Here is a 14,554-nt window from a genome sequence, read left to right on the forward strand (position 1 = left end):
CATATAGATACACACAAACAGAATATAAAAAAAATTTATGTGAAAAAAAGATTAAAAACAATATATCTACATACATATATATGTTTTTTCATTTTATTTTTGCACAAAACTGTTTTGTATGTATTATTTATTTGAATTAATTTAAAATATACACATGTATATTTAAACATGTGAATAAAATCAAACAAAATTTGTGCAAAAAAACTCAAAATATATATACATATACATATGTACGTATCTGTATGCATATTTTTTTATATCTTTTAAAACATTTTTTCAATTTGCACACATGTATAGGTAAATTTTTATATTTAAATACATATGCATACATATATGTATATATGTATATGTATGTATACATGTGTGTTCATATATTTATATATACAACAATAATTAAATATACGTACATATGTAAGTCAAATCTAAATTGTTGTTTTGTGCTAAAAATTCTATTATAAATAAATATAAATAAATATATATATATACATATATTTATATATGGGAATGTCTTTATTCTCCCCCTGTGAAGGCAGTGGGGAACCTTCAGTGTGACACACGCCACACTCTGATGGAGCAATAATTACCATCACACACACACACACACACACACACACACACACACACACACACACACACACACACACACACACACACACACACACACACACACACACACACACACACACACAGGTTACTGTGTGTGTGTGTGTATGTGCGTGTGTGTGTTTGTGTGTGTAATTCACTTCACTGCCTCGCGTGTAATTCCACAGAGTGTGGCATGCAAATGAGTGTGTGCACACGTGCGCTCGCACCTTCAATCACCTCCGAAAATCAACCATTCCTGTCAGGCGCGTGCACGTGAGAGTGCACGTGAGAGTGCAAGTAAAGCAGGCTGGTGCCGCTGCGATACGGGACGGGATGGGGCTTTGTACATCTCACAGTATCACCACTCAGCCAGCAGGCAGCACGAGATTGAGACAACGTTGACAACTTGTAGGATTTTGTCCTGATGCTGGAACAACTCGAGCGTGACATTGAAACAACATTCTTCTTCACGACCTTCTTTCATCTATGTCAGCTGGTGACCTTCATTTGACTTTGACATTTGTACGTATAATCAAGGTTGTTTGGATGTCTTGTGCCTGCTGGGTCCTAAGTACACCGGGGATGTGGATTCAACCTAGAACTAACCAGACTTGCACCTGCTCCACTTAAACATATAGCGATAGACATGTTATTGATATCAATACAAAAATGGGTTCGATAAAACGTTTTTTTGCCTTCTTCAATCAATAAATGTTTATGCACTCAGTCCTAAATCACAAGTGTCTCAAAGGGCTGCACTAGCCAAAACCACATCCGCGGTAAAGAGCCCACATAAGGGCAAGGAAAAACTCACCCCAGTGGGACGTCGATGTGAATGACTATGAGAAACCTTAGAGAGGACTGCATATGTGGGCAACCCCCCCCCCCCCCCTTTCTACAGGAGACCGAATGCAATGGACGTCAGGTGGGTCTAACATAATAGTGTGATAGTCCAGTCCATAGTGGATCTAACATAATAGTGTGAGAGTCCAGTTCATAGTGGATCTAACATAATAGTGTGATAGTCCAGTCTATAGTGGATCTAACATAATAGTGTGATAGTCCAGTCCATAGTGGATCTAACATAATAGTGTGATAGTCCCGTCTATAGTGGATCTAACATAACAGTGTGATAGTCCGGTCCATAGTGGATCTAACATAATAGTGTGATAGTCCAGTCCATAGTGGATCTAACATAATAGTGTGAGAGTCCAGTTCATAGTGGATCTAACATAATAGTGTGATAGTCCAGTCTATAGTGGATCTAACATAATAGTGTGATAGTCCAGTCCATAGTGGATCTAACATAATAGTGTGATAGTCCAGTCTATAGTGGATCTAACATAATAGTGTGATAGTCCAGTCCATAGTGGATCTAACATAATAGTGTGATAGTCCAGTCTATAGTGGATCTAACATAATAGTGTGATAGTCCAGTCCATAGTGGATCTAACATAATAGTGTGATAGTCCAGTCCATAGAGGATATAACATAATAGTGTGATAATCCAGTCCATAGTGGATCTAACATAATAGTGAGAGTCCAGTCCATAGTGGATCTAACATAAAAGTTAGAGTCCAGTCCATAGTGGATCTAACATAATAGTGAGAGTCCAGTCCATAGTGGATCTAACATAATAGTGTAAGTTCAGTCTATAGTGGATCTAACATAATAGTGTAAGTCCAGTCCATAGTGGATCTAACATAACAGTGAGAGTCCAGTCCATAGTGGATCTAACATAACAGTGAGAGTCCAGTCCATAGTGGATCTAACATAATAGTGTGAGAGTCCAGTCCATAGAGGATATAACATAATAGTGTGATAATCCAGTCCATAGTGGATCTAACATATTAGTGTGATAATCCAGTCCATAGTGGATCTAACATAATAGTGAGAGTCCAGTCCATAGTGGATCTAACATAATAGTGAGAGTCCAGTCCATAGTGGATCTAACATAATAGTGAGAGTCCAGTCCATAGTGGATCTAACATAATAGTGAGAGTCCAGTCCATTGTGGATCTAACATAATAGTGAGAGTCCAGTCCATAATGGATCTAACATAATAGTGAGAGTCCAGTCCATAGTGGATCTAACATAATAGTGTGAGAGTCCAGTCCATAGTGGATCTAACATAATAGTGTGAGGGTCCAGTCCATAGTGGATCAAACATAATAGTGTGAGAGTCCAGTCCATAGTGGATCTAACATATTAGTGTGATAATCCAGTCCATAGTGGATCTAACATAATAGTGAGAGTCCAGTCCATAGTGGATCTAACATAATAGTGTGAGAGTCCAGTCCATAGTGGATCTAACATAATAGTGTGAGAGTCCAGTCCATACTGGATCAAACATAATAGTGTGAGAGTCCAGTCCATAGTGGATCTAACATAATAGTGAGAGTCCAGTCCATAGTGGAGCTAACATAATAGTGTGAGAGTCCAGTCCATAGTGGATTTAACAAAATAGTGAGAGTCTAGTCCATAGTGGATCTAACATAATAGTGAGAGTCCAGTCCATAGTGGATCTAACATAATAGTGAGAGTCCAGTCCATAGTGGAGCTAACATAATAGTGTGAGAGTCCAGTCCATAGTGGATTTAACAAAATAGTGAGAGTCTAGTCCATAGTGGATCTAACATAATAGTGAGAGTCCAGTCCATAGTGGATCTAACATAATAGTGAGAGTCCAGTCCATAGTGGATCTAACATAATAGTGAGAGTCCAGTCCAGAGTGGATCTAACATAATAGTGAGATTCCAGTCCATAGTGGAGCTAACATAATAGTGAGAGTCCAGTCCATAGTGGATCTAACATAATAGTGAGAGTCCAGTCCATAGTGGATCTAACATAATAGTGAGAGTCCAGTCCATAGTGGATCTAACATAATAGTGAGAGTCCAGTCCATTGTGGATCTAACATAATAGTGAGAGTCCAGTCCATAATGGATCTAACATAATAGTGAGAGTCCAGTCCATAGTGGATCTAACATAATAGTGTGAGAGTCCAGTCCATAGTGGATCTAACATAATAGTGTGAGGGTCCAGTCCATAGTGGATCAAACATAATAGTGTGAGAGTCCAGTCCATAGTGGATCTAACATATTAGTGTGATAATCCAGTCCATAGTGGATCTAACATAATAGTGAGAGTCCAGTCCATAGTGGATCTAACATAATATTGTGAGAGTCCAGTCCATAGTGGATCTAACATAATAGTGTGAGAGTCCAGTCCATACTGGATTTAACATAATAGTGTGAGAGTCCAGTCCATAGTGGATCTAACATAATAGTGAGAGTCCAGTCCATAGTGGAGCTAACATAATAGTGTGAGAGTCCAGTCCATAGTGGATTTAACAAAATAGTGAGAGTCTAGTCCATAGTGGATCTAACATAATAGTGAGAGTCCAGTCCATAGTGGATCTAACATAATAGTGAGAGTCCAGTCCATAGTGGAGCTAACATAATAGTGTGAGAGTCCAGTCCATAGTGGATCTAACAAAATAGTGAGAGTCTAGTCCATAGTGGATCTAACATAATAGTGAGAGTCCAGTCCATAGTGGATCTAACATAATAGTGAGAGTCCAGTCCATAGTGGATCTAACATAATAGTGAGAGTCCAGTCCAGAGTGGATCTAACATAATAGTGAGAGTCCAGTCCATAGTGGAGCTAACATAATAGTGAGAGTCCAGTCCATAGTGGATTTAACAAAATAGTGAGAGTCCAGTCCATAGTGGATCTAACATAATAGTGTGAGAGTCCAGTCCATAGTGGTTCTAACATAATATAATGAGAGTATATATACATATACATATATACAAACACCACCCACCCACCCAAAACAAAAAATGCTAATTTACGTTTTAATTATGTTAAAATTCATATTTTAAACAACAGCAACAAAAAAATCGAGACGTCTTTTGCACAAATTCTTTTTAAATTCAAAACTATTTTTTTTTAGAGCAGCAGAAATGTCAAAGTAAGTTGTTGGCGAACCCCAAGATGCAGAGATGGGGCGAGAAAACATGATTTAATAAAAATACTCAAACAAGAACAAACAAAAGGGTACTATCACAAAGCGTGCACGAGGCGGAAAACAAACTAAGAGAGCTACCATGGGAGCATTCAAAACGATTTTTTTTTACCAGACGTATTTTGCGGCCCGCACCTTAATATGAAAACTTAATGATGGTGCGGCCCACGAGTTTTACATGAACACGTTTCCCGCCATACAGGTCACGCTGAGGGTGGCCGTATAAACAACTTTAACACTGTATAACAGTAATAAATACTACTAATATTTTATAATAGTAATAAATACTACTAATATTGTGTAATAGTAATAATTATTACTAATATTGTACAATATTAATAAATACTACTAATATTTTATAATAGTAATAAATACTACTAATATTGCATAATAGTAATAAATACTACTAATATTGTATAATAGTAATAAATATTACTAATATTGTACAATATTATACAATACTACTAATATTGTATAATAGTAATAAATACTACTAATATGTATAATGGCAATAAATACTACTTGTATTGTATAACACTAATAAATACTACGAATATTGTATGAAAATAATAAATACTACGAATACTGCATAATTGTAATAAAAACTACTAATATTGTACAATAGTAATGAACATTACTAACATTGTATACAACTACCAATTTTGTATAACACTAATAAATACTACTAATTTTGTATACGAGTAAAACACCCCACTAATATTGTACAACAGTAATGTTCCAAATATGCGCCACACTGTCAACCCACACCAAACACGATTGACAAACAGATTTTGGGAGAACATCCGCACCGTAACACAACATAAACACAACAGAACAAATACCCAGAACCCCTTGCAGCCCCCTATTGTGCCTTCAAAGAAAAAAAATATTCAAAGATGGCCGCCGTGTGCAGACACAGTGAGGTAGACAGGTTTTTTTCTTCTTTTTTTTCCCCTACCTCTCCCAGTATGTAATCTTATAAAAGGCATAAACGTGCCAGTGACACAATATTTTAATAATATTAACATTCATATTATTGTCAAGCTTGCCACTGATAGTTTGTTTGTGTTTTAATGTTTCCTCTGTCTGTGTTTAGTATTTCCTGTCCTTAGTTCCTCTTATTTTGGTTCAGCTTCCTGTTTGTCTCCCTGAGCGCTTTGTTTCCCCTCGAATGCGGCGGATTGGCCACACCTGGTGTCAATCAGCCCGCTCCTATTTGTACCTGATTCGTCTTCCAGTCAGTGCTGGATTATTCTGTTGAAGTGTGTTGTTGACGAACCCCAAGATGCAGGAGTGAGAAAACATGATTTAAAAAGCGCGCACGTGGGCGGATAACAAACAAAAAGGACTAGCGTGGAAGCTAGCAGGTATCTAGCAGGAAATACCACGTTTGTGTTTAAATACGGGCCCTTTTTGCCATTTTAGTGACCGGGAGGTGTGCTTCCTGCTTACCCTGCGTCGGCACGCTCCAGCGAGCAGTTGCAGATGTATCCCTGCTGCTTGGGCACGCACACCCGGCCGTGGCTGCAGGGCTGCGACGCACACGGGTCGCCGGGACGCTCGCAGCGCACGCCGTGGAAAAGTCCCGCACACACGCAGGCGGCCTCTGCAACGCAAACATCACAAGATGGCGAAGAAGATGACGTTGATTTATTTCATAGTCACAGATTATTGTATCACTGTAATATACACTACTAATATTGTATAATAGTAATATACACTACTAATATTGTATAATAGTAATAGATACTACTAATATTGTATAATAGTAATAAATACTACTAATATTGTATACTACTAATAAATACTACTAATATGTATAATGGCAATAAATACTACTTATATTGTATAACACTAATAAATACTACTATAATTGTGTATCAGTAATAAAAATTAATAATTTGGTATCATATTAATAAATACTACTAATATGGTGCAATAGTAATAAATACTACTATTATTGTATAAAAGTGAAAAAATACTACTAAAACTGCATAATAGTAATAAAAACAAATAATATTTTACAATAGTAATGAATACTACTAATATTGTATATTATTACAAATTTTGTATAACACTAATACATACTACTAATATTGTATATGAGTAATAAAAACTACTAATATTGTACAATAGAAATGAATACTACTAATACTGTATAATACTAATAAATACTACTAATATTGTACAATAGCAATAAATACTACTAATATTGTATAATAGTAATAATCACTACTAATTTGTATAATGGCAATAAATACTACTTATATTGTATAACACTAATAAATACTACTAATATTGTATACCAGTAATAAATACTACTAATATGTATAATAGTAATAAATACTACTTATATTTTATAACACTAATAAATACTACTATAATTGTGTATCAGTAATAAATACTACTAATATGGTATAAAGCAATAAATACTACTAATGTGGTACAATAGTAATAAATACTACTATTATTGTATAATAGTGATAAATACTACTAAAACTGCATAATAGTAATAAACACTGATAATATTATACAATCGTAATGAGTACTACTAATATTGTATACTATTACAAATTTTGTATAACACTAATACATACTACTAATATTGTATACGAGTAATAAAAACTACTAATATTGTACAATAGTAATGAATACTACTAATACTGCATAATACTAATAAATACTACTAATATTGTATATCACTAATAAAAATTACTGATACGGTATAATGGTAATAAATATTACTGATATGGTACAATAGTAATAAATACTACTATTATTGTATAAAAGTGAAAACATACTACTAAAACTGCATAATAGTAATAAAAACAACTAATATTTTACAATAGTAATGAATACTACTAATATTGTATATTATTACACATTTTGTATAACACTAATACATACTACTAATATTGTATATGAGTAATAAAAACTACTAATATTGTACAATAGTAATGAATACCAATAATACTGTATAATACTAATAAATACTACTAATATTGTATAATAGTAATAATACCACTAATATTGTATAACAGTAATAACCACTACTAATATGTATACTGGCAATAAATACTACTTATATTGTATAACACAAATAAATACTACTAATATTGTATACTAGTAATAAATACTACTAATATGTATAATGGTAATAAATACTACTTATAATGTATAACAATAATAAATACTACTATAATTGTGTATCAGTAGTAACTACTACTAATATGGTACAATAGTAATAAATACCACTATTATTGTATAAAAGTAATAAATACTACTGAAACTGCATAACAGTAATAACAACTAATAATATTTTACAATAGTAATAAAAACCACCAATATTGTACAATAGTAAGGAATACTACTAATAATGTATAATACTAATAAATACTACTAATATTAATAAATACTACTGATATTGTATACTTGTAATAAATACTACAAATATGTATAATGGTAATAAATACTACTTATATTTTATAACACTAATAAATACTGCTATAATTGTTTATCAGTAATAAATACTAATAATATGGTATAATGTAATAAATACTACAAATGTGGTACAATAGTAATAAATACTACTATTATTGTATAAAAGTGATAAATACTACTAAAACTGCATAATAGTAATAAACACTGATAATATTATACAATAGTAATGAATACTACTAAAATTGTATACTATTACAAATTTTGTATAACACTAATACATACTACTAATATTGTATACGAGTAATAAAAACTACTAATATTGTACAATAGTAATGAATACTACTAATACTGCATAATACTAATAAATACTACTAATATTGTGTATCACCAATAAATATTACTAATATGGTATAATGGTAATAAATACTACTGATATGGTACAATTGTAATAAATACTACTATTATTGTATAAAAGTGAAAAAATACTACTAAAACTGCCTAATAGTAATAAAAACAAATAATATTTTACAATAGTAATGAATACTACTAATATTGCATACTATTACTAATTTTGTATAACACTAATACATACCACTAATATTGTATATGAGTAATAAAAACTACTAATATTGGACAATAGTAATGAATACCAATAATACTGTATAATACTAATAAATACTACTAATATTGTATAATAGTAATAATACCACTAATATTGTATAATAGTAATAACCACTACTAATATGTATACTTGCAATAAATGCTACTTATATTGTATAACACTCATAAATACTACTAATATTGTATACTAGTAATAAATACCACTAATATGTATAATGGTAATAAATACTACTTATATTGTATAACAATAATAAATACTACTATAATTGCGTATCAGTAATCCATACTACTAATATGGCACAATAGTAATAAATACTACTATTATTGTATAAAAGTAAAACATACTACTAAAATGGCATAATAGTAATACAAATTAGTACTATTTTACAATAGTAATGAATACTACTAATGTTGTATACTATTACAAGTTTTGTATAACACTAATACATACCACTAATATTGTATACGAGTAATAAAAACTACTAATATTGTACAATAATAATAAATACTACTAATACTGTATAAAAGTAATAAATACTATTAATTTTGTCTTACACTAATAAATACTACTAATATTGTATGCGAGTATCAAAAATACTAATATTGTACAATAAAAATGAATACTACTAATACTGTATAATAGTAATTGATACTACTAATTCCGTGTACTACTAATAAATACAACTAATATTATACAATAGTAATAAATACTACTAATCTTGTATAATATTAATAAATACTACTAATATTGTATAATAGTAATACATATGACTAATATTGTACAACAGTAATGAGTACTACTAATACTGTATAATAGTAATAAATACTACAAATATTGTATACTAATTATACATACTACTAATATTGCACTAGGAATAAATACTATTAATATTGTACAATTGTAACAAATACCACTAATATTGTTTAATAGTAATCAATACTACTAATATTGTACAATAGTAATAAATACTACTAATCTTGTATAATAGTAATACATACTACTAATACTGTATAAAAGTAATACATACTACTAATTTCGTATAATACTAATAAATACTACTAATATTGTACACCTGTAATAAATACTACTACTATTGTGTAATAATAATAAATACTACAAATATTGTATACTTGTAATAAATACTTCTGATAGTGTGTAATGGTAATAAATACTACTAATACTGTATAATACTATAACATGCTATTAATATTGTACAATAGTTATAAATACTACTAATCTTGTAGAATAGTAATAAATACTAATAAAATTTATAATAGTAATACATATTTCTAATATTGTACAAAATTAATAAATACTACTAATATTGTATAATATTAATAAATACTACTAATATGTATAATGGCAATAAATACTACTCATATTGTATAAAACTAATAAATACTACTATTATCGTATACTTGTAATAGATACTGCTAATAGTGTGTAATAGTGATAAATACTACTAATACTGTATAATACTATAACATACTATTAATATTGTACAATAGTAATAAATACTACTAATCTTGTAGAATAATAATAAATACTAATAAAATTGTATAATAGTAATACATATTTCTAATATTGTACACAATTAATAAATACTACTAATATTGTGCAAAATTAATAAATACTACTAATATTGTATTATATTAATAAATATGACTAATATGGTACAAAATAATAAATACTACTAATATTGCATGATATTAATAAATACCACTAATATGTATAATGGCAATAAATACTACTTATATTGTATAACACTAATAAATACTACTAATATTGTATACAAATAATAAATACTACAAATACTGCATAATTGTAATAAAAGCTACTAATATTGTACAATAATAATGAATAATACTAATATTGTATCCTACTAAAATACTATTAATATTGTATACGAGTAATAAAAACACTAATATTGTACAACAGTAATGAGTACTACTAATACTGTATAATAGTAATAAATACTACAAATATTGTATACGAGTAATAAAAATACTAATATTGTACAATAATAATGAATACTACTAATACTGTATATTATTAATAAATACTACTAATATTGTACACTTGTAATAAATACTACTAATATTGTGTAATAATAATAAATACTACAAATATTAAATACTGCTAATATTGTACACTAGTAATAAATACTACTAATAGTGTGTAATTGTAATAAATACTACTAATACAGTATAACAGTAATTGATACTATTAATACTGTATAATGGTAATTGATACTACCAATACTGTATAATACTAATAAATACAACTAATATTATACAATAGTAATAAATACTGCTAATATTGTTTAATAGTAATAAATATTACTAATATTGTACACAATAAATTCTACTAATATTTTATACGAGTAATAAAAACGACTAATATTGTACAATCGTAATGAATACTACTAATACTGTATAAAAGTAATAAATACTACAAATTTTGTATAATATTAATAAATACTACTAATATTGTATACAAGTAATAAATACTACTAATATTGTACAATAATAATGAATACTACTAATACTGTATTAAAGAAATAAATACTACCAATTTTGTATAATACAAACAAATACTACTAATATTGCACAATAATAATGAATACCACTAATACTGTATAATAGTAATAAATACTACCAATATTGTAAAATAATAATAAATACCACTAATATTGTATACTTGAAATAAATACTATTAATAGTGTGTAATAGTAATAAATACTACTAATATTGTATAATAGTAATTAATACTACTAATACTGCACACTACTATAAAATACTATTAATATTGTACAATAGTAATAAATACTACCAATCTTGTATAATAGAAATAAATACTAATACAATTGTATAATAGTAATACACATTTCTAATATTGTACTAAATTAATAAATACTACTAGTAAGTATTATATTAATAAATACTACAAATATGTATAATGGCAATAAAGACTACTTATATTGTATAATACTAATAAATACTACTAATATTGTATACAAATAATAAATACTACAAATACTGCATAATTGTAATAAAAGCTACTAATATTGTACAATAACAATGAATAATACTAATATTGTATCCTACTAATAAATACTATTAATATTGTATACGAGTAATAAAAACACTAATATTGCACAACAGTAATGAGTACTACTAATACTGTATAATAGTAATAAATACTACAAATATTGTATACGAGTAATAAAAATACTAATATTGTACAATGATAATGAATACTACTAATACTGTATAATATTAATAAATACTACTAATATTGTACACCAGTAATACATACTACTAATATCTTGTATCAATAATAAATACTACTAATATTAAATACTACTAATATTGTACACTAGTAATAAATACTACTAATAGTGTAATTGTAATAAATACCACTAATACTGTATAATAGTAATTGATACTACTAATACTGTATACTACTAATAAATACAACTAATATTATACAATAGTAATAAATACTACTAATCTTGTATAATAGTAATAAATACTACTAATATTGTTTAATAGTAATACATATTACTAATATTGTACACAATTAATACATTCTACTAATATTATATACGAGTAATAAAAACGACTAATATTGCACAATAGTAATGAATACTACTAATACTGTATAAAAGTAATAAATACTACTAATTTTGTATAATATTATTAAATCCTACCAATATTGTATACGAGTAATAAATACTACTAATATTGTACAATAATGATGAATACTACTAATACTGTATAAAAGTAATAAATACTGCAAATATTGTATACGAGTAATAAAAATACTAATATTGTACTATGACAATGAATACTACTAATACTGTATAATATTAATAAATACTACTAATATTGTACACTAGCAATACATACTACTAATATTGTGTAATAATAAATACTACTAATATTAAATACTACCAATATTGTACAATAGTAATAAATACTACTAATAGTGTGTAATTGTAATAAATACTACTAATACTGTACTATATTAATACATACTACTAATATTGTACAATATTAATAAATACTACCTATATTGTACAATATTAATACATATTACTAATATTGTACAATAGTAATAAATACTACTAATATTGTATAACAATAATAAATACTACTAATATTGTACACTATTAATAAATACTACTAATATTGTACAATATTAATAAATACTAATATTGCACAATATTAATAAATACTACTAATATTGTACAATATTAATAAATACTACTTATATTGTACAATAGTAATAAATATGACTAATATTGTACAATATTAATAAATACTACTAATATTGAACAATATTAATAAATACTACTAAAATTGTATGATAGTAATAAATATGACTATTTTACAATATTAATACATACTACTAATATTGTATAATAGTAAAAACTACTACTAATATTGTACAATATTAATAAATACTACTTACATTGTACAATATTAATAAATACTACTAATATTGTACAATATTAATAAATACTACTAATATTGTACAATATTAATAAATACTACTAATATTGAACAATATTAATAAATACTACTAAAATTGTATGATAGTAATAAATATGACTATTTTACAATATTAATACATACTACTAATATTGTATAATAGTAAAAACTACTACTAATATTGTACAATATTAATAAATACTACTTATATTGTACAATAGTAATAAATATGACTAATATTGTACAATATTAATAAATACTACTAATATTGTGTAATAGTAATAAATACGACTAATATTGTGCAATATTAAAAAATAATGTAGTCCTGGTGGACTTGGGTCTGATTGCCCTCCCTCACGTGACTGCTGTTGTGAGTGACGGCTGAGGTCATGTGACGCCTGTGAGTCGCTCACCTCCGCTGGCGTCTTCCTGGCAGCTGCCGCCATTTTGGCAGGACTGGGCGTCGCACACGCCGCCGCCGCCGCAGCACTCGTAGACCCCGAACACCCGCCTCCTGCCGGGTCCCGCCCACTCTGATGCCCCGCCCACTCCGAGCGGCTCCCCGTTGACCTCCAGGCGCTCCATGCAGCCCCGGAAAGGTCGGCGGCGAGCCCCGGGGGCGGAGTCCTGAGGGTCGGCGGCGGCGGCGAAGAGCAGAGCGCCGTGAGGACGCATCAAGCGGCACGGCGACGTCACCTCGGTCGACACCGGCGGCTGGCGGTCCAAGGTCAGCTTCAAGGACGTCCGTCCGACCTCCAGCAGGGCGCGGTGCCAGCGGCCGTCTGACACGTCATGTGACCTCAACGCCAGCACGCCGCAGCTGGAGGCGAAGTCAAGATGGCCGCCGCTCACCTGGACGCAAACAGGGTAGATACACTTGTTGGCACATGGCATGGTATCAAAGATCTAATGATATCAAAGTTAAGTTGTTGATACATGGCATGGTATCAAAGATCTAATGATATCAAAGTTAAGTTGTTGATACATGGCATGGTATCAAAGATCAAATTGTTGACACATCAAATGATATCAAAGTTAAGTTGTTGGTACATGGCATGGTATCAAAGATCAAATTGTTGACACATCAAATGATATCAAAGGTAAGTTGTTGATACATGGCATGGTATCAAAGATCAAATTGTTGACACATCAAATGATATCAAAGTTATGTTGTTGATACATGGCATGGTATCAAAGATCAAATTGTTGACACCTCAAATGATATCAAAGTTAAGTTGTTGGCACATGGCATGGTATCAAAGATCTAATTTATGACATATCAAATGGTATCAAAGTTAAGTTGTTGATACATAGAATGATATCAGAGAACAAGTTCTTCATTCATGAAATGATATCAAAGATCGAGTTGTTGATACATGAA

At 29.5% G+C, this 14,554-nt stretch overlaps 1 protein-coding gene across 1 annotated transcript in view; it reads right to left on the minus strand.

The window, feature by feature from the left end:
* fat2 (FAT atypical cadherin 2) overlaps positions 1-14,554 on the minus strand; it is a 250,515-nt gene that overhangs the window by 18,651 nt on the left and 217,310 nt on the right. The window contains 2 exon segments of the mRNA XM_061891855.1: positions 6,067-6,220; positions 13,587-14,025. Of these exon segments, the coding sequence (XP_061747839.1) occupies positions 6,067-6,220; positions 13,587-14,025 (593 nt within the window).

The sequence above is a fragment of the Nerophis ophidion genome, linkage group LG29, assembly GCF_033978795.1.
Source record: "Nerophis ophidion isolate RoL-2023_Sa linkage group LG29, RoL_Noph_v1.0, whole genome shotgun sequence".
NCBI classification, from domain to species: domain Eukaryota; kingdom Metazoa; phylum Chordata; class Actinopteri; order Syngnathiformes; family Syngnathidae; genus Nerophis; species Nerophis ophidion.